This window comes from Eptatretus burgeri, chromosome 13 (genome assembly GCF_056783735.1).
Source record: "Eptatretus burgeri isolate ZD-2024b chromosome 13, Ebu_testis_v1, whole genome shotgun sequence".
In the NCBI taxonomy this organism is placed as follows: domain Eukaryota; kingdom Metazoa; phylum Chordata; class Myxini; order Myxiniformes; family Myxinidae; genus Eptatretus; species Eptatretus burgeri.
The window spans coordinates 63,435,962-63,458,828 of record NC_140973.1 but is presented as its reverse complement, the minus strand read 5'-3'; the positions used below and the strand labels follow the sequence as shown (position 1 = coordinate 63,458,828).

Genomic DNA, 22,867 nt, shown 5'->3' with positions numbered 1-22,867 from the left:
CACGTGAACCGGGAACGAAATCACGTGACCACCACTAGCTCCACCACCCGTCCACGGGACGGGTAATCCACTCGAAACTCATAATAATCCCATGTTGTGCGGATTGTTGATTGTTGTCTCCATATGGGGGTTTCAGAAGGTGTGTGTGCGTGTGCGTGCGTGTGTGTGTGCGTGCGTGCGTGCGTGCGTGTGTGCGTGCGTGCGTGCGTGCGTGTGTGTGTGTGCGTGTGCGTGCGTGTGTGTGTGTGTGTGTGTGTGTGTGTGTGTGTGTGTGTGTGTGTGTGTGTGTGTGTGTGTGCGTGCGTGTGTGTGTGTGTGTGTGTGTGTGTGTGTGTGTGTGTGTGTGTGTGTGTGTGTGTGTGTGTGTGCGCGTGCGCGTCCGTCCATAGATGACCAAACAGATGTTCGTCAAACTTTTAGACATTCGTCAGGGAGTGTTTTAGGCAAAAAACAACAAAAAAAAACAATTTTAATCACTCTAAAGTGACGAAGCCTTTGTAGCGATGTGGAAGGTGACATTAACTCATCCCCAACCCGATACTTAAGTGGGTGCAGGGAAGATTTTAATATAAGGCCCCACAGATAAAAAAGGCGAAAATTTTCTATTTCAAAATACCAACAACGCTGAGTACCCCTTCTATTGTGTTGTACCATGTACTCAAAGGTTACACTTCATATGTTGTTATACCATGTACTCCGATTAATCCACGTGTTAGACCGTGTACGGGTGATTAACCCTCTTGTTAGACCATGTACGAGGTGATCAATCCTCTTGTTCGACCATGTACGAGGTCATTAATCCTCTTGTTAGACCATGTACGAGGTCATTAATCCTCTTGTTAGACCATGAACGAGGTGAATAATCCTCTTGTTAGACCATGTACGAGGTGATTAATCCTCTTGTTCGACCATGTACGAGGTGATTAATCCTCTTGTTGCACCATGTACGAGGTGAACAATCCTCTTGTTAGACCATGTATGAGGTGACCAATCCTCTTGTTAGACCATGTACGAGGTGATTAATCCTCTTGTTAGACCATGGACGAGGTGATCAATTCTCTTGTTAGACCATGTACAAGGTGATCAATCCTCTTGTTTGACCATCACCCAATCCTTTTGTTGACCTTGTACGAGGTGATTAATCCTCTTGTTAGACCATGTACGAGGAGACCAGTCCTCTTGTTGGACCATGCACGAGCAGACCAATCCTCTTGTTGGACCATGCACGAGCAGACCAATCCTCTTGTTGGACCATGTACGAGCAGACCAATCCTCTTGTTGGACCATGTACTTGCAGACCAATCCTCTTGTTGGACCATGTACGAGCAGACCAATCCTCTTGTTGGACCATGTACGAGCAGACCAATCCTCTTGTTGGACCATGTACGAGCAGACCAATCCTCTTGTTGGACCATGTACGAGCAGACCAATCCTCTTGTTGGACCATGTACGAGGTGAGCAATCCTCTTGTTGGTCCATGTACGAGGTGATTAATCCTCTTGTTAGTCCATATACGAGGTGATTAATCCTCTTGTTAGACGATGGACGAGGTGATCAATTCTCTTGTTAGACCATGTACAAGGTGATCAATCCTCTTGTTTGACCATTACCCAATCCTTTTGTTGACCTTGTACTGGTGATTAATCCTCTTGTTGGACCATGTACGAGGAGACTAATCCACTTGGTGGACCATGTACGATGAGACCAATCCTCTTGTTGGACCATGTACGAGGAGACCAGTCCTCTTGTTGGACCATGTACGAGGAGACCAGTCCTCTTGTTGGACCATGTACGAGGAGACCAGTCCTCTTGTTGGACCATGTACGAGGAGACCAGTCCTCTTGTTGGACCATGTACGAGGAGACCAGTCCTCTTGTTGGACCATGTACGAGGAGACCAGTCCTCTTGTTGGACCATGTACGAGGAGACCAGTCCTCTTGTTGGACCATGTACGAGGAGACCAGTCCTCTTGTTGGACCATGTACGAGGAGACCAGTCCTCTTGTTGGACCATGTACGAGGAGACCAGTCCTCTTGTTGGACCATGTACGAGGAGACCAGTCCTCTTGTTGGACCATGTACGAGGAGACCAGTCCTCTTGTTGGACCATGTACGAGGAGACCAGTCCTCTTGTTGGACCATGTACGAGGAGACCAGTCCTCTTGTTGGACCATGTACGAGGAGACCAGTCCTCTTGTTGGACCATGTACGAGGAGACCAGTCCTCTTGTTGGACCATGTACGAGGAGACCAGTCCTCTTGTTGGACCATGTACGAGGAGACCAGTCCTCTTGTTGGACCATGTACGAGGAGACCAGTCCTCTTGTTGGACCATGTACGAGGAGACCAGTCCTCTTGTTGGACCATGTACGAGGAGACCAGTCCTCTTGTTGGACCATGTACGAGGAGACCAGTCCTCTTGTTGGACCATGTACGAGGAGACCAGTCCTCTTGTTGGACCATGTACGAGGAGACCAGTCCTCTTGTTGGACCATGTACGAGGAGACCAGTCCTCTTGTTGGACCATGTACGAGGAGACCAGTCCTCTTGTTGGACCATGTACGAGGAGACCAGTCCTCTTGTTGGACCATGTACGAGGAGACCAGTCCTCTTGTTGGACCATGTACGAGGAGACCAGTCCTCTTGTTGGACCATGTACGAGGAGACCAGTCCTCTTGTTGGACCATGTACGAGGAGACCAGTCCTCTTGTTGGACCATGTACGAGGAGACCAGTCCTCTTGTTGGACCATGTACGAGGAGACCAGTCCTCTTGTTGGACCATGTACGAGGAGACCAGTCCTCTTGTTGGACCATGTACGAGGAGACCAGTCCTCTTGTTGGACCATGTACGAGGAGACCAGTCCTCTTGTTGGACCATGTACGAGGAGACCAGTCCTCTTGTTGGACCATGTACGAGGAGACCAGTCCTCTTGTTGGACCATGTACGAGGAGACCAGTCCTCTTGTTGGACCATGTACGAGGAGACCAGTCCTCTTGTTGGACCATGTACGAGGAGACCAGTCCTCTTGTTGGACCATGTACGAGGAGACCAGTCCTCTTGTTGGACCATGTACGAGGAGACCAGTCCTCTTGTTGGACCATGTACGAGGAGACCAGTCCTCTTGTTGGACCATGTACGAGGAGACCAGTCCTCTTGTTGGACCATGTACGAGGAGACCAGTCCTCTTGTTGGACCATGTACGAGGAGACCAGTCCTCTTGTTGGACCATGTACGAGGAGACCAGTCCTCTTGTTGGACCATGTACGAGGAGACCAGTCCTCTTGTTGGACCATGTACGAGGAGACCAGTCCTCTTGTTGGACCATGTACGAGGAGACCAGTCCTCTTGTTGGACCATGTACGAGGAGACCAGTCCTCTTGTTGGACCATGTACGAGGAGACCAGTCCTCTTGTTGGACCATGTACGAGGAGACCAGTCCTCTTGTTGGACCATGTACGAGGAGACCAGTCCTCTTTTTGGACCATGTACGAGGAGACCAGTCCTCTTGTTGGACCATGTACGAGGAGACCAGTCCTCTTGTTGGACCATGTACGAGCAGACCAGTCCTCTTGTTGGACCATGTACGAGGAGACCAGTCCTCTTGTTGGACCATGTACGAGCAGACCAGTCCTCTTGTTGGACCATGTACGAGCAGACCAGTCCTCTTGTTGGACCATGTACGAGCAGACCAGTCCTCTTGTTGGACCATGTACGAGCAGACCAGTCCTCTTGTTGGACCATGCACGAGCAGACCAATCCTCTTGTTGGACCATGCACGAGCAGACCAATCCTCTTGTTGGACCATGCACGAGCAGACCAATCCTCTTGTTGGACCATGCACGAGCAGACCAATCCTCTTGTTGGACCATGCACGAGCAGACCAATCCTCTTGTTGGACCATGCACGAGCAGACCAATCCTCTTGTTGGACCATGTACGAGCAGACAAATCCTCTTGTTGGACCATGTACGAGCAGACCAATCCTCTTGTTGGACCATGTACGAGCAGACCAATCCTCTTGTTGGACCATGTACGAGCAGACCAATCCTCTTGTTGGACCATGTACGAGCAGACCAATCCTCTTGTTGGACCATGTACGAGCAGACCAATCCTCTTGTTGGTCCATGTACGAGGTGATTAATCCTCTTGTTAGACGATGGACGAGGTGATCAATTCTCTTGTTTGACCATTACCCAATCCTTTTGTTGACCTTGTACTGATGATTAATCCTCTTGTTAGACCATGTACGATGAGACCAGTCCTCTTGTTGGACCATGCACGAGGAGACCAGTCCTCTTGTTGGGCCATGCACGAGGAGACCAGTCCTCTTGTTGGGCCATGCACGAGGAGACCAGTCCTCTTGTTGGGCCATGCACGAGGAGACCAGTCCTCTTGTTGGGCCATGCACGAGGAGACCAGTCCTCTTGTTGGGCCATGCACGAGGAGACCAGTCCTCTTGTTGGGCCATGCACGAGGAGACCAGTCCTCTTGTTGGGCCATGCACGAGGAGACCAGTCCTCTTGTTGGGCCATGCACGAGGAGACCAGTCCTCTTGTTGGGCCATGCACGAGGAGACCAGTCCTCTTGTTGAGCCATGCACGAGGAGACCAGTCCTCTTGTTGGGCCATGCACGAGGAGACCAGTCCTCTTGTTGGGCCATGCACGAGGAGACCAGTCCTCTTGTTGGGCCATGCACGAGGAGACCAGTCCTCTTGTTGGGCCATGCACGAGGAGACCAGTCCTCTTGTTGGGCCATGCACGAGGAGACCAGTCCTCTTGTTGGGCCATGCACGAGGAGACCAGTCCTCTTGTTGGGCCATGCACGAGGAGACCAGTCCTCTTGTTGGGCCATGCACGAGGAGACCAGTCCTCTTGTTGGGCCATGCACGAGGAGACCAGTCCTCTTGTTGGGCCATGCACGAGGAGACCAGTCCTCTTGTTGGGCCATGCACGAGGAGACCAGTCCTCTTGTTGGGCCATGCACGAGGAGACCAGTCCTCTTGTTGGGCCATGCACGAGGAGACCAGTCCTCTTGTTGGGCCATGCACGAGGAGACCAGTCCTCTTGTTGGGCCATGCACGAGGAGACCAGTCCTCTTGTTGGGCCATGCACGAGGAGACCAGTCCTCTTGTTGGGCCATGCACGAGGAGACCAGTCCTCTTGTTGGGCCATGCACGAGGAGACCAGTCCTCTTGTTGGGCCATGCACGAGGAGACCAGTCCTCTTGTTGGGCCATGCACGAGGAGACCAGTCCTCTTGTTGGGCCATGCACGAGGAGACCAGTCCTCTTGTTGGGCCATGCACGAGGAGACCAGTCCTCTTGTTGGGCCATGCACGAGGAGACCAGTCCTCTTGTTGGGCCATGCACGAGGAGACCAGTCCTCTTGTTGGGCCATGCACGAGGAGACCAGTCCTCTTGTTGGGCCATGCACGAGGAGACCAGTCCTCTTGTTGGGCCATGCACGAGGAGACCAGTCCTCTTGTTGGGCCATGCACGAGGAGACCAGTCCTCTTGTTGGGCCATGCACGAGGAGACCAGTCCTCTTGTTGGGCCATGCACGAGGAGACCAGTCCTCTTGTTGGGCCATGCACGAGGAGACCAGTCCTCTTGTTGGGCCATGCACGAGGAGACCAGTCCTCTTGTTGGGCCATGCACGAGGAGACCAGTCCTCTTGTTGGGCCATGCACGAGGAGACCAGTCCTCTTGTTGGGCCATGCACGAGGAGACCAGTCCTCTTGTTGGGCCATGCACGAGGAGACCAGTCCTCTTGTTGGGCCATGCACGAGGAGACCAGTCCTCTTGTTGGGCCATGCACGAGGAGACCAGTCCTCTTGTTGGGCCATGCACGAGGAGACCAGTCCTCTTGTTGGGCCATGCACGAGGAGACCAGTCCTCTTGTTGGGCCATGCACGAGGAGACCAGTCCTCTTGTTGGGCCATGCACGAGGAGACCAGTCCTCTTGTTGGGCCATGCACGAGGAGACCAGTCCTCTTGTTGGGCCATGCACGAGGAGACCAGTCCTCTTGTTGGGCCATGCACGAGGAGACCAGTCCTCTTGTTGGGCCATGCACGAGGAGACCAGTCCTCTTGTTGGGCCATGCACGAGGAGACCAGTCCTCTTGTTGGGCCATGCACGAGGAGACCAGTCCTCTTGTTGGGCCATGCACGAGGAGACCAGTCCTCTTGTTGGGCCATGCACGAGGAGACCAGTCCTCTTGTTGGGCCATGCACGAGGAGACCAGTCCTCTTGTTGGGCCATGCACGAGGAGACCAGTCCTCTTGTTGGGCCATGCACGAGGAGACCAGTCCTCTTGTTGGGCCATGCACGAGGAGACCAGTCCTCTTGTTGGGCCATGCACGAGGAGACCAGTCCTCTTGTTGGGCCATGCACGAGGAGACCAGTCCTCTTGTTGGGCCATGCACGAGGAGACCAGTCCTCTTGTTGGGCCATGCACGAGGAGACCAGTCCTCTTGTTGGGCCATGCACGAGGAGACCAGTCCTCTTGTTGGGCCATGCACGAGGAGACCAGTCCTCTTGTTGGGCCATGCACGAGGAGACCAGTCCTCTTGTTGGGCCATGCACGAGGAGACCAGTCCTCTTGTTGGGCCATGCACGAGGAGACCAGTCCTCTTGTTGGGCCATGCACGAGGAGACCAGTCCTCTTGTTGGGCCATGCACGAGGAGACCAGTCCTCTTGTTGGGCCATGCACGAGGAGACCAGTCCTCTTGTTGGGCCATGCACGAGGAGACCAGTCCTCTTGTTGGGCCATGCACGAGGAGACCAGTCCTCTTGTTGGGCCATGCACGAGGAGACCAGTCCTCTTGTTGGGCCATGCACGAGGAGACCAGTCCTCTTGTTGGGCCATGCACGAGGAGACCAGTCCTCTTGTTGGGCCATGCACGAGGAGACCAGTCCTCTTGTTGGGCCATGCACGAGGAGACCAGTCCTCTTGTTGGGCCATGCACGAGGAGACCAGTCCTCTTGTTGGGCCATGCACGAGGAGACCAGTCCTCTTGTTGGGCCATGCACGAGGAGACCAGTCCTCTTGTTGGGCCATGCACGAGGAGACCAGTCCTCTTGTTGGGCCATGCACGAGGAGACCAGTCCTCTTGTTGGGCCATGCACGAGGAGACCAGTCCTCTTGGGCCATGCACGAGGAGACCAGTCCTCTTGTTGGGCCATGCACGAGGAGACCAGTCCTCTTGTTGGGCCATGCACGAGGAGACCAGTCCTCTTGTTGGGCCATGCACGAGGAGACCAGTCCTCTTGTTGGGCCATGCACGAGGAGACCAGTCCTCTTGTTGGGCCATGCACGAGGAGACCAGTCCTCTTGTTGGGCCATGCACGAGGAGACCAGTCCTCTTGTTGGGCCATGCACGAGGTGACCAGTCCTCTTGTTGGGCCATGCACGAGGTGACCAGTCCTCTTGTTGGGCCATGCACGAGGTGACCAGTCCTCTTGTTGGGCCATGCACGAGGTGACCAGTCCTCTTGTTGGGCCATGCACGAGGTGACCAGTCCTCTTGTTGGGCCATGCACGAGGTGACCAGTCCTCTTGTTGGGCCATGCACGAGGTGACCAGTCCTCTTGTTGGACCATGCACGAGGTGACCAGTCCTCTTGTTGGACCATGCACGAGGTTATTAATGCTCGTTAAAATGTGTACGAGGTGATTAATCATCATGTACAGTACATGGATTGTACTATGCATGATGTACTCGGTGATCAATCCTTTAAAGCACAAATTTTATTTTCTGATTTTTAGTGCCAAATAAAGAGTAAACAACCTTTTCAGTAAATACACTTATGCAGTGGGTGAGTGTCCCCTTTTGGGAAACTGGAACCGATGGTTACGTATTATTTTCATCTAAAGAGCCAAGATTTATTATTTATTTAACAACCTAGTACATGGCCTTTATTCCGCTTTGAAATCGAAGTTAATTCTTGCAGAAATTTTTCTCTGCGGCTCACTTGACTGCGCCTGGATGGATTTGAGGGTCGGGGAGTAACGGCTGAAACCCCAATCCTATCTAGGTTCCTCCTGATGACTCCATCTTTGCTGTTTACTTCTTTGTGTTCCTTCTTGGTCTTCTGTTTCATTCCTGCTGGGATGCTGTTTTTATGACTGGCACCTTGCTATAGAGAGGATTGGTGAGAATTTGATGTGGAGCAAACAATAGTACCAGGGCCAGCAGATACTAAACTGTATGGCTTTAAGATTCAGAGAATGGAAGATTATGCAGGAACAAGAGGTGGAGAGTGGTCCAACTCTCGCAAAGGTTGTTTGGTAATAGCAAGAGCAGGATTAAAGACAGATTGTTGTTGTTTTACTCGAGCACTTAATATGTGAAATAGCTTTGCAGGAACGTTGGTAGGATAAATATTTATTAATTATTCATTTTTTATGTATATGTAATATATATACTTTGTCCACCTCCCTTTCCTTTCCTCCCAATGTGGTTTACATTATTCCCCTATGTCTTATTCGCCCAATGAAATTTCGATTGTGTGTGTGTGTTTTTATTTTTTTTTGGGGGGGGGGGTTAGATGCAGTACAGGCCTCACACCTTTGAGAGGAGACTATTTGCCAATGTATTATCTTGTTGACATCTGCCTAATTAAAGGCAGGCTGGATTGTGTTGCACAGCCATGGTAAATACCTTGGTGTGTGGTATGTGAACTTGTGCAAGATTTCTAACATGGATTGCAAGGGCATGTTCTCACACTCAAGGGTTTTCTAACATGAGCCCAGAGTACAGTAAAGAGCCATTGGTGGCTTGTGTGATCGGTTATCGTGCAGGCGTCTCGTAGGAAAGCCGTGTGTGCTGTGGATTGGCCTGGTGAGAGGCCCTGAGGGATTAAAGCTCTTTTTGTAATTTTATTTTTCAGGAATAGTTCTCTTTGGAGATCTCGATTCTATGCTGCATATGAACAATGCTCGCTACCTGCGCGAATGTGACTTTGCAAGGTAGGATTGCTGAAATACGTCGATGCATGAACTCACTCTTTTGTTAATTTTGGGGAAATGTTTGCAAAGTTTATTCTCTCAAGGACTATGTCTCGGTTTAAACTGTAAGGCTGCTTTTCATGTCCACGTAGAATGGCTATCGGTTTTTGGGCATACACGATCCAACCAAACGTGATGATGGAATGCCCCTTTCCAATGGTGAGAATTGCCTTTCAGTTTGCACAACCAGAAATAAATATGACCAAGTCCAGCTGCTTGGTTTCAGAGCATCATGTCCGGGACAAGGAGTTTATGGAGTTCTGACTAGGAATGATGATTGGCTGTGAAATTTGAAGCCTTTGACCTTTCCCACATGTCCTCGAACTGACGGTACTGAATCCCCTAACGAAGTGGAATGCTGCAGGGAACACCGATCGTGACCCTCAATGTGTCATACTATCGACAATTGCATCAAAGGGGAAGAGCACTTTGCGATGGATGTGCAACATGTATACGCACACTGTGTTCAGACTGTAGTGGTGTGCTCCGTTGGGCATTTTGGAGCAACACCAACAACCACCACAAACTTCAAATGATGGGATGCATGAGGAACAGCAAAGAATCTCATCTGTGACCCACCAAAATCTTGTACTGCGTATTCGAGTCAGGGTCTGAGATGATTGGAGCATGCGGAGGTCCCACGAGGTATCAAATGGCCTTACACCGTACCTTGTTATGCATTGTCAACGAGAGCAAAGTCGATAGCGTGCCATCACAAAACCCCACGCTTCCCACCTAAAGTAAAGTTGAAAGATGGCATAAATGTTTCACTAGGATTGCCCAATGTCAAATTTTGAGTTGAATGTTTCAGTTTTTAACCCGTGACCCCAAGTTCCCCACCCCAAGGCATGAACTTCGGGTCAGATCCAAAAAAAAAATCGTTGCATATTTCATGCATTCCCCAATGTTGAATGCATATACAAAGTTTTTTTTTTTTTTTATTAAAAGAATGCTTAAAATGTGTCTGTCATTCCATTTTTGGTGTTTGACCTTTTGAAACCGACCCAGGGGGCTGGTAGTCCAGTAGATTTAGCCCCAGAATGGCTGAACCTGAAACAAATTGCAATAGCTTTTTTATTGCTGGATCTTGTTCAGGGGGGTCACTCTGAATGTCCCAATATAAAATAGGACCACCAGAAGTGCCCTAATTTGCATAAATTCAAAATGGCCGCCATTGAGCACTTGGGGGGCTGATATCTCAAACGGTGCGTTTTAGACCCCATAAATGTATTAGCAAATAGGAAAGTGACCCCAAGGAATCCAAAGATGTCGTCAAAATTTGTATATGATGTCATATATGTCAGAAATGACGTCATAGGTGTCACAAATTCAAATCAAATTCAAAAGTTTATTTTCCCTTATCATATAGTAGACATCGGGATTGACAAATAAACTATGCAACACAACATGGAACACAACAACCCCCCCCCCCCATCAGGGTAACCTACACCAGCACATTTCACCTAAGGTAAATGGACTCAACGGCCAGGTGACTTTGTTCAGGTGATCATGAGTGTATCTGTACAATACATCAGATTTATGTGGCTATTTTTACACTGTGGGCATGACTGATTTCATTTTGCATGCTTTGTGTAGCGACTGCTGTAGAGTGTACTGTGTATATGGTGTTTGGTTCAGATTGTTTGTGTGGCGTATTAGACGTCATATGTACGCGCATAGCATTAGGTAAACTACTTGACTGATTTTCGTGGAATTTAGCAGAGCTTTGACAATATCCTAAAAACTAATTTTCCATCCACAGGGCGACATCTACACCATGGATGACACTAAGTGTGCCATGTGCGAGAAACAGCTTGATGATGGCCGACAAACGTTTACTTTGACAGAGAAGGGTGCCCATAGTGTGAGGGAAGCTGCAAAATCAAGAGGAGTTGCCATCAACGGGATGGTGGGGCAGAAGTTCCACTCTGAATGCAGACTAGACTTTTGCAACAAGAAATCTATACAGTTTTCGTTAAAACGAAAGTTTCGGGAGGAGCCAGAGCCGCCAAGTCGCCGTTCTATTGAACCCATATTTAACTTTTTGGAACACCGCTTCCTTTGTGGGATGTCAGCAGACACCAACTCTGATTCTTACCCTGTTTGAACGTGGGACTTCCAGAGGTCTATCTTTAAAGCATGCGACCAAAGGCCCTCAAACGATCCTTGGGCAGAGAAAGTTCGGGGACGTTTGGCATATTGCATTGACCTTCACGCGGCAGATTCCATTTACCACATAGTTTGTAGTGTAAACTTCAGAACAGGGAAGCAAATACCACTCCGTTACAGAAGTGACACCAGAAGCATTATTCCACCGACTAAGCAAGGGAGGCGGACAAACATTCAACGACAAGAGGCATTCCTGCAGGTCATCGATGACCTACAGGAAAGAGACTGAACAAACCACAGTCACTGATCTTGTTGATGAAATGTCAAAGATATGTGAAGACCCATACTCTCCAATGTATATGCATGTAAAGTTATTTGAACATTTTGGAGAGCGGGTTGTGATCACGAACATAAATGGCAGACCGAACATTGTGACATTCAGAAAAGCTCAAGCACAGATCCTCCAGGAATTTTATGACACTCCTAAAATGGACAATGAAGCTGATGAGAAGCGACGAATTATCAAGACTGCAGGTGAACTCATCAAATCGGACATTAAAGCGCAGGACACTTCCAAATAAACATACCCAGACCCAGTTCAACTTAGGTCTATTGATCTTAACTTGAAATACTTGCCAGAATCACTTCAGCTTATTTTGTCTGGTCTTTTCTCAGGTGCAAATGACCTGAAGATTGCCACAATAGGCCATTGTATCATGCAAGCTACTAGGCCTCGAACCGTCCTTGCGCCCATCCCATTTGGGCTCGTTGTCCAACTGCAACATTTGTATGGTTCTAGATTTTTGATACACAGTCTTTATGCTCATGGCTTATGCTTATCCTATGATGAGGTTTTGCACTTCTCCAAGTCTGCAGCCAGGTCAAGTGATACGACCTACCCAATATCAGGTCACTTTGGCGACTACATTGCCGACAATGTAGACCACAACCTCCGCACCTTAGATGGCCATGGTACATTCCATGGTATGGGAATAGTGATAGCTTGTACACCAGAAGTACCAAGTCAGAAGCCAGTACCACGATTCTTAGCCTATCCAGATGATGGGGTCCCGGCAGCTAAGATTGCCATCCATTATTACAACAGGTTTCTTGGGAAAAAGTCGTCATTACTTTTCCAGAAACTGCCTGATTTAATTGTCAACGATCTTACCTCCAACCTAAATCTTCTCTGGAAGATTTCCTTGCCCCTTTGTCCCAGTAGACCAGGGTGGTCAGGAACGATGCAAGCTAAATGCAAGGGTGAACATCCAGGTAAATCATCCGTACACTTCCTTCCGATGATAGACTTAGACCCCACGCAGCAAGATATCATCCAACGCAGCAAGATAGCACTCAGAGGGTTTATATTACTATCAAGCCCAGGTTTGGATGGGGAAAGAAGAACTGAATCCAACGGATTGGGGGTGGCATTTGTCAGATGGTCGAATGCAGCCAAGCAAGATGGACTTGCTTCCTGCACCGGAATATCTGTTGAAAATAATCCGGTGCCAATGCAAGGGTGATTGTAACACCCTACGTTGCAGCTGCCGGAAAATGGCTTGGAGTGTTCACCATCATGCACGGGATGCAAAGGGACATCATGCACTAATAAGGGGGATGTTGCCACCGATATTGATTCAGACCAAGTAAAACCTCATCATGTGAATAAGCCAGGACATGTATGGGACAGACTCTGTGGAAGTATACATTTGAATTTGTTAATGTACAAGGCATAGCTCTTGGAACATATTTCCAAAGAACGTCATACATGTACTTCCGACAAAAACATTGAGGAAAACATAAATTATATCAATGACGTCATTTCTGACATGTATGACGTCATATACAAATTTTGACGACATATTTCGATTCCTTGGCATCACTTTCCTATCTGCTAATAATACATTTATGGGGTCTAAAACGCACCGTTTAGGAGATATTGGTTCCCCCCAAGTGCTCAATGGCGGCCATTTTGAATTTATGCAAATTAGGGCACTTCCGGTGGTCCTAATTTGTCCTATTTTATATTGGGACATTCAGTGACCCCCTGAACAAGATCCAGCAATAAAAAACTATTGCAATTTGTTTCAGGTTATAGTGTAATTCTACTGGACTATGGGCCAAAAATTACACTGCTGTTACACCTTTGTGCCATGTGGTGATCATAACTACCAAGTTTGGTGAATTTATTTCTGCACAACCGTTTAGGAAGAGATAGCATGACAGACGGAGCCAATTACAATATCCCAGAGGTTTTTTGGGGTTTTTATTTTCAAGTATGGCGTTCGGTAGCTTAAAGTGGACAAGAAACCACAACTCCAACAACGCCTCATGCTCAAGCAGCAGGCATAAATTTCTCAGTAACTCGTAACGTGTGCAATTTTGGAAAACTCACTTATAAAAGTGACCCATTTAGTTTCAGGGCTCAAAACGATTTGAAAACTTTTTCAGCGAAAGTCTTGTACTAGATTGAGACATTGATCATCTGCAACGGATTCCTGCCATGAAAGCCACTATTGTCTAAGGATGATGAGTGTTCAGATGGTTCAGCTACACATGCTGGATGCATGATGTCGAGCGTACATGCTGTTTAGAGATACAACGCAGGCCTGACAAATTCCAAATTTTCCTATTTACAGGTAGTCGAGTTTTTTTTATATTTTTTATGAGGCTCGTGAGTTGGGCTAAGTGTTTCACTCTACCTGGCCAATCCGAGATCGTAGAAATGATTTGGTGGAGACGCTTGGCTTGAATATCAGGCGATTTATTGCTTCAGAGGAGCAGGTCTGCATTACATGTACTGTGACGCACATTTATACTTCTGAGGTTCATGGAGGAACTTGTTTGTGTATCTGGTAAAGGATAAGAACACAAATTGCTCCTGTGGACAATAGCAGACAAATTAACGTAGTACATCAGGGTGGGTGCAGTGGATGATGGAATTTTATACATAATTTGTTGGTTTTGGGAGTGAGACGTGCAGGAACCATGGCTGTTTTGAATGTTGAATCGTCTGTTTGGACTTGACTCACCATGTCGCTCTAACGGAGCTTTTCCTCGATTCCTTCACTGCAGGATTGCACTTTGCTTCTCCCATGGTATTGCCAAAGCCATGAGAGCCTGCCGTGCCACTATCGTAGCTGGAGGGCTTGCCATCCGTTACCGGCGCTCGCTCACCCTCTTCGAGCGCTTTATCATCCGAACAAAGGTGGCTGCACCAAAACATGTGGGTTAGGAAAACGCAATAGTGGGGAGACATTTAAAAAACAATTATTATTACTTTTAATTGTAATTTTCTCAATTTGAACGCACTGTGAAGATTTCAGATTGATATTCTTTGTGCCAAAATCTTTTTGATAATGGAGCTGAAATGTGCGTATGGCCGAACAGCTGCATTGGATGCATGCTAATTTCATGATTGGTTATCTGGCTTGCTTCAAAACTACATACAGAACTTACAAAGGTTGGCAGGATAGCTTAAAGGTGTCTACTCACCTGTCTGTTGTCTCGTCTGGGTCTCAATCTTTGAGCTATAAACTGCCACCCTTGTGTATCACATGTGGGGTGAGGCATCTGTTTACTGTCTGTCGGAAGGACATTCAGCCAGAAGATCTGTCTGCCATTGCTGGTTGGTGGACGTCAAAGATACCATCGTGTCATTCGTAAAGAGTAGGCGAGTTATTGCTGGCACCCCAGACAAAATTCCTACCTTAATCGCATTCAGTTGGGGGCAGCCAATTTGTGAGACTTGGGCCAAGATATTTCCCTGCCCGATCCCAAAATTTTGCCCAAACTTGGGCTGTTGAAAGAAGCAGAGAGAGGGAGAGTTTTCAAATTTAAAAGCTGCTGTTGGAACTGGCAGTGGAACTGGTGGTGGATTTGCAGCTGACATTTTGTTTTCAATTATTTTATTTTGGGAGAGTTATAATTTTGGTGATTCTGTCCTGTACATACAAAATCATAAATTTTCACTTATTTCCGAATGCCTTGTTCATGTAAGTTAAGCATGGGGTGGGATGTAAATATTGAAGCTTTTTGACGAATTTTCAGCATGTTTCATGGTGAAGGAAAGCATGGGAGTAAAAGAGCCATTTTTGTTGTAGCTTCCTCGTTGAACATTTAGAACAAATTTGTGCTGCAATGAAAGACAATCTCCCGACCCCTCACACACCAAGATCCTGTGCTGGGACTCCAAGGCCTTTTATATGGAACAGCAGTTTGTGGCACGGCGTGACGGACGCACTGCGGCCATCGCCCTGGTCAAGATGAACGTCCGTGGAGCAACACCGGACGATGTGGTGCGGAACCTTTGCCGTCGCTCCGTCGAATCTCCGACGCCACCCCTTGAGGTTCAGTGCTGGATGGAATATGACGACGCGAGTCGACAGGCCCTGAGCGACGAGGGCCAGTAAGGAACGTGTCACGTCCTCGTCAATTGATTTGTATCTGTTTTTGGATTTTTATTTTATTCCTCCTTTTGTTATTCTGATCGCGCGTTCAAATTTCCAAATTTGTATGCACCGGAGGGCGAGGCATGAATAAGCATTGGTGTGACGGTGCTTGCACTCTTGTATTGTATATCTTCTGTACCTACATCGGTACTTTGTCAACCAAAGCACGGCACACTCGCTCTTGGTACGCCGTTACTTGCACACACATTTCCATGCAAGAACACACTGTGCACTCTCACACTTGCATTTTGATTGTGCATCCATTCGGTATGCAATTCGAGGCATGTGCACTACTTTATTCCGTCAGATGTGCTACGAACGTTGCAGGGGAAAGCGGTTTGATTCGTGGTATTTGGGAGGGGACCGAGAGAAGAAGCAAAGTTCACTTTAATCCTGCCTTTTGTTGGGTTTTTTTTATTTTTAAATATCCACCGTAACCGCAACAATTCATTCAGGCAGTCAGTCCATCCAGATAATTACTTCCTCAACCTTGTGCGATAAGCTGTGACGAATTGCTCTCACATATCCATCACAGCTAATTGCAACTGGGAATCCAAAACTTCAATTGTTTTTCCTACATTCACTTGAAATTATTTTGCACTTTGTTTCGTTGTTTTAAGCGGTCACGCATGTTGTCTATCCTTTGTTTATAAGCACTATCTGCAACGCCTGTGTGATGTATATTTCTGCTTGGTAGAGTATAGGTTGTGGCCTTTGTCAAATAACCACAATGCATTTGGCTTGATGCAGGATCCAAGCCAATTTTATTTAATTCTTGCTACACCGGAATGATGACAGAGTTATTGGGAGCAAACCAGCAGAGCGCTTTATCCATAGCTTTCCTTGTATGTCTGCATACTTCAAAATCATCCAAGGAAATTAATTAATAGTGATAATTTATGGTTCCGAATCAGAATCTTTTATTATTTGTCATCCTTTTCCACAAATACTCTAATTTCCTGTAACACGACTCGCTGTTTAAAGGAGAATCGTGGCTCTGTGTTTAAAAGGAAAAACAAAAAAATATATATTTGGCTCCAGTTGCTTAGCATGAGCATAGTAAAGAAATAAATAATTTGGATTGTTGGAATTAAAACATTTTTCAATCATGGGCACTTTTGTTGATGACAATCTTATTCAAAATGAGGTCTTTAAAATTTAGCATTCATGTTGATCGTGGGAACTTTACTCTGAGGTGCCCGATCATCAGGACTTCCTCTCGGTCCTTGATGGAGTTGAAATAATCCCCAAAAGGACGACGTTTTAAAGTCCCTTCGTTGTTGAAAAATCATTCCTTCGGAGCGGGTCTGAGCATGCCAAGTTCAATTCTAGCATTGCACAGACATTCAAACAAATTGAGAACATTGATGTCTGCCAAAGTGGTTTCAGGGACAACTGCTTCTCAAAGTTGAAAGCTGAACCTTTGATTTGTACATTCCTTCAAATTGAGCAGAGAGGACCAATGAGGGAGGCTTTTTGATTCTGAACCTGTGTCCCCTCAAGTGTTGCCCCCCCCCCCCAACTGACAATCCTTTCTTTATTTTAAATATTAAAGCACATGTTATTCTGTCCATGACACTAAGCAAACTCTGACGTGAAGCTGGAGCGCATGTAGGCTAGACTTGTCAGATTTTCCTTGCTGAAGGTTATTGAGGAACCATTTGGGTTTTGGATTAAAGAATGGCTTGGGGGGGAGGGTGGGAGGGAGGAGGTGAGGTGAAGGGGCTCAACCTGTAATGTTAAAATTAAAAATTCTTTGGGTTCTTATTTTCTTTTTCCTGCAAAAAGATAAAATATTTTGATGCCAGATCTGAACCAACATGATGGAAGGTAAACCAAAATACCCTTAATCGGTTGAGACAGCTTCATACAAGAGAGTGATTATGATGCTTAAGTACAACATAATTTACCCTTTGACTACTAATTCCTTAATTTAAAAAAGGCAGTAGTTAGTGTGTGCTTGTTTTGAGGAAGAACGAAGAAAGATGGTGGAGAAATTTCAGCAAAATATGGTTCAGAATCCAATGCGTGTGATGTTGGCTATGAAGAGTATAAAAAGCAGTTCATATATGTATATATAATCGAAATAACGGCGATGCTCACCATAAGTCAGGAGGTGCGTCTGAGATATGATATTGATATTGATATATATATATATATATATATATATATATATATATATATATATATATATATATATATATATATATATATATATATATATATATATATATATATATATATATATATATATATCAGACACCTGACTGTAAGGGTGAGCATCGCCGTTATTTTGATATACACACACAAGATATCACTTGAAGAGGGATGATTAAGAGCAGCAATATACAAAGCCATGAAGTGTCCCAGAGGTGGGGAGAAAAAAGAAAAAAAAAAAGGTAGACATGAACAGATACAGATGGCAAGGTGAGAATTCTGTCACCTGGTTTGGATTAGAGTATCTGCAAAGGAACCAATTTGCAAGATTCAAAAGCAAATTGATTTCCAGCTTGTCTATTATGATGAGCAAGCAACAACCGTCCCAATCGTTCTGCACGATGCTGATAACACTAAGGTTTTTGATTTGCACAATATTGAGAGGGCATCAGCTGGGATATGTGAACATTGCATTGAACTTTGTTGGGATTTGCTGAATGGTGCCAATGAAGCACTCTAGATGATTGAGACTCCACAACCAGCATCTGACTTTGCGTACAGATCTTGAACCGTAATCAGCCCGAAGATGGGTCGTGGGTGTTTGTTTTGCTTCACATATCCTGTAAGCGGGCCTATTTTGAGGATTCAATTATCCAGGTTGGTAATTTCTCCACTGTTCAGCAAGGTAGAGTTTCCATAAAATGGTAAAAGCCTGTTTGAAGAAGCAAATGTAAACAAAATTGTTCCAAGATGCTTCGTTGTGACTGACATCTGGAACTTCCTTAAAATCTAAGGGAACCTCACTCGCAAATAAGGGGAACATTGATGCCACTTGTAAAGTTTTGCAACAAAGTTGCATTTGAACTTCCTTTTGAATGTTATGGAATGTGTGTTTTCATTATGCCTTGTTGCCTTGATTGCCTGGGAGGGTTGTATCATTGCTGATTTCACCTGGACCAGTCAGTCCTCTGGGTTCAAACCCACTTTAAAAAGTCAGGAATCTTGGTTTGTGTAGGAGTAACATGATTTTACTGTTCAACTGAAATTCAAAGAGAAAGATAAAAGCAACGATGGTGGTGCAGAAGCTTGTCCTGAGCAGAGTGGAAAATGTCAGGATTGATAGTTGATTTGCCTTGCTTCCAGTAATAAGACGTGCACTCGTGGCAATTTCCAGCGTGTAGCCATACCACCTTGTTTTAAAGACAAACTCAAGTGAATTTAGTTTGGGGTTGCTTTTTGCATGGAGTTCTCAACCACCACCACCACCCCCCCCCCCAACTTGGTTCGACATGTGTCGACTGTCAAAAACGAGTCGATCTGAATCCAAACCCTGTTGGTTTTTGTCCTTTGCATTATGTCGACCTTTTGCTTGGAGGATCAAATTTGCCACAATGGCTATAGTGATGGGTACTTCAGCCTGGTGAGTTTGGCAGCATTGTGCTGTTTAGAAAGGGTTGCCCTATAACCGATTCCATACCTGCAATTGTAGTGTATCCCGAAACACGACTATCGTGTGGATCAGTGTAAAGCGGATTAGCCGAACCCGCAAGGGTGGATACTGTGCACCGATGTGTGTGTGTGTGTGTGTGTGTCCGTCTAAGTAATGACAACAGCCACTCTACGAAGCCTTAAATAGTTTCCGTCAAATTTCAGGTGGTGACTGCAGAGGAGCGTTGCCTGGCATACAGATGAACTGCTTGTTTGCGAAGCATCTGCTCAGTGTGCAGACTTTACATTCAGGGGGAACTACTGCAGGTTGTCCTTTGGGGGTGACTGGGAGGAGATTTGCAGGGAGTATGTTTTGGGATTAGAATTTGGGAATGAGGGAGGGGTATAGGTGTAGGTGGAAGTATATCCAGTTTGTTGAGATTGAAAACTCTTATGGATATTATGCAGGTTCAGTTATAACTTGGACATGAGCATTGTTAGAAGCTGCCCAAGAAATATTGTACAAAATACATTTAGGAGCTAATAATTCTGATCTATGCAGCATGGTATGTGGTTGATTGTTAAACGTGTTGCTGTGAACAGTGATTTGTACAATATACCCAGAGCGGGGCTCTCGTGGTGTCGCTGTGAACCCCGTGTTTGTTCCGCAACGGTTGACCATTCTCATGACCATGCCAGCAGCATCTTGGGATGCTGTTCAATGTTCTATTGACCTTTGGTTTGTGCACGACAATTTTTGAATTTTGTTGTTGCGTTAAGTACTTATTTGTTTGCCGATCACCATGATCTAAATAAAGTACGTGGAATTGTCATTGTTGCTGTTTTTTATTTTAATTATCCCCCCCCCCTCCTCCGGAGGGAGGGAGCAGGATATTGTAATCGTCCGGTTTGTTACTTACAAAATCTAAAGATTTCGTAAGTATATTGATGACTTCCGTCCTCTGTTTGAAGGCACGATAACTCGAACGGAAGAAGCAAACAATGTCAAATTACACCACGTGATTCAGGAGGGTGATGGCTAGCGCTGATTAGATTTTGGTCAAAATCGGTCAAAGGTCAAGGTCACAGTGAGGTCAAACATTCGATTTTTTTGATGGTTTGGTACAGAATCATTGTAGAAACTTCTGGTTTGCGTCGCTACCTTCTCCAGAGACAGCTTTTATTAGACAAGGTCAGAGGTCAAGTTGACAATTTCATAAGTACCAGTCTATAACTGCTTGTTATCTTGCCAAAATGAAGTTTTTGCAAGATATGTTAGTCAGCTTGTATGTTTTTTTTTGTTTGTTTGTTTGTCTGTAATCGCGTATAAAAAATTCTGCAGAGCACAGTTATCATTGGAAATTTTTGTAACTTTGCATATCAGAGGCCAATAGAGGTCCCTTTCAGCGCACAAAATTTTGAAGGTCAAGGTCACTTTGTCGCAAATCAGGGGAGTCGACGAAACCCTTATTTTTTGAGTAATTTTGATCGGATCGTCTTCAAACTTCATGGGAATATAGTGCATGGTCTGGCGCTCAGCTGATTTTTGGTGGCGATTGGCCTTGACCTTCATATGTTTTTTTTTTTTTGTCTGTAATCACGTATAAATCACTCTGCAGAGCACAGTTATCATTGGAAATTTTTGTAACTTTGCATATCAGAGGCCTATAGAGGTCCCTTTCAGCGCATAAAATTTTGAAGGTCAAGGTCACTGTCGCAAATCAGGGGAGTCGACGAAACCCTTATTTTTTGAGTAATTTAAATCGAATCGTCTCCAAACTTTATGGGAATGTAGTATATGGTGTGGCGCTCAGCTGATTAGTTTTTGGTGGCGATTGACCTTCATGGTTAGCGCCTGAGGTCAAACATATTTGACCCCAAGGTCAAATTTTCAAGTTTTAGGAACCATATCATGTAGTACCTCAAATTGAACACCTCGATGAGTGCTTTCTCGATATGTCAAGCTTGAGACATTATGACGTCATTTGGTGATGTTATATTATGAGGCAAACACATTTTTCATGGTTACTCTGTAGAACGATTCTCATCGGAATCTCTCGTAGACAGATATTCCTCAAGGAGTCGCTCCTGGTGGATAGCAGCTCTGTTCACCTCAGTGTGACCTTAAAGAATTCACACGTGGTCACCTTTTGGCAAGATACGGGTCTTTTGTTTGTAGACATGATAACTCGAGAACGGAAGAAGCTACAAATGTCAAATTACACTACGTGATTCAGGAGGGTGATTGCTCGCGCTGATTCGATTTTGGTCAAAGGTCAAGGTCACAGTGAGGTCAAACATTCGATTTTTGATGGTTTGGTACATAATCATCGTAGAAACTTCTGGTTTGTGTTGCTACCTTCTCTAGAGACAGCTTTTATTAGACAAGGTCAGAGGTCAAGTTGACGATTTCATAAGTACCAGACTATGACTGCTTGTTTGTTTGTTTGTTTGTCTGTCTGTTAGCAACTTTACGGCAAAACGGCTTTTGCAAACACTATCAAATTTAATCCACAGGTGGGCAATGAACCTTGGACGACCCCGTTAACTTTTGGGTCCAATTGGATCAAAGGTCAAGGCTACGAAAAGATCAAAATCGTTTTTCGCTCATAACTTAGTCAAAAATGATATGATTTCCTTCAATCTAAGCTTATAGTGAACCTTATTCTATTTGTCACTTTTAATCCGACCCATTCCTATCGTGAAAAATGCATATTTGTGAAGATCGGTGGGGTCTGAAGTTTTGGGGGTCATGGTCATCGGTCAAAATTACAAATTTTCCATTCACACTAAAACATGGTTACGGGAAAATGGCTGGCTCAAACACTGTCAAATTGTATCCACAGGTGGGTAATGAACCTCGGACGACCCCATTAACATTTGGGTCCAATTAGGTCAAAGGTCAGGTCACGAAAAGGTCAAAATCGTTTTTTGCTCATAACTTCGTCAAAAATGGTTTAATTGACTTCAAACTAAGACTAAAATATTCCTTATAATCAACATTCAGGTTAAGGATGTATCAAATTTAAATTTGATCCCCAAAATAACTTTATGCCTTAAATGGGTGGGATTTGTTGTGCCTGGCACCACTTGTTATTTTTATCTTGCCTTTTGCACGTGAAGCGAAAAGCGGTGGTTAGCAATGATCAAGGAACATCTTTATTTTGATTGAATGTTATATTTTAAACATGAATCGGAACAAACTGTAGTTTAACAGTACTTTAGCTCTGAATTTGTCCTGATCGCTCATGTGCAGAGGAGACAAACAGGAAAATTGGTTCACGACAAACGGGCATGAAGAACTAATGTAAGATGCTGCATCAACAGTTGTAAAGTTCTGGATATATATATATATATATATATATATATACTTATTTTTTTAATGACCTTTAAAATCTAATTTCAGTTGAATCATATAATTGAACATTGGAGAACACATTACCATTTTGGCACTTTCAAAATCCTTCCATTTAGCAGTAGTTGGACAAAATATTTCAGCATTTTACGTCGTCACAACCAATCAAATTTGTCGCTTGTAGACCACGCCCATGTCCTTGTTTCTGAAGACGGCATGATGTAATGTGTTCGATGAACTCACATTTTTTTTTTTTAAAGCGATCATTACCTGACAGCTCAATGTTCCATCTTATCAGGAGGATGTATGAAACATACTGGGCTGGGTGCAGGAAAGATGAATTATGAAGATGTTCACCTG

General features: G+C 45.5%; 1 protein-coding gene across 1 annotated transcript in view; it reads left to right on the top strand.

The window, feature by feature from the left end:
• The window catches only part of THEM6 (thioesterase superfamily member 6), an 18,064-nt gene extending 1,601 nt beyond the window's left edge, over positions 1–16,463 (top strand). The window contains exons 2-4 of the mRNA XM_085852784.1: positions 8,890–8,968; positions 14,192–14,324; positions 15,292–16,463. Of these exons, the coding sequence (XP_085708910.1) occupies positions 8,890–8,968; positions 14,192–14,324; positions 15,292–15,528 (449 nt within the window). The 3' untranslated portion in view covers positions 15,529–16,463. The remainder of the gene's footprint in view (positions 1–8,889; positions 8,969–14,191; positions 14,325–15,291) is intronic.
• The last annotated feature ends 6,404 nt before the right edge of the window (positions 16,464–22,867 follow it).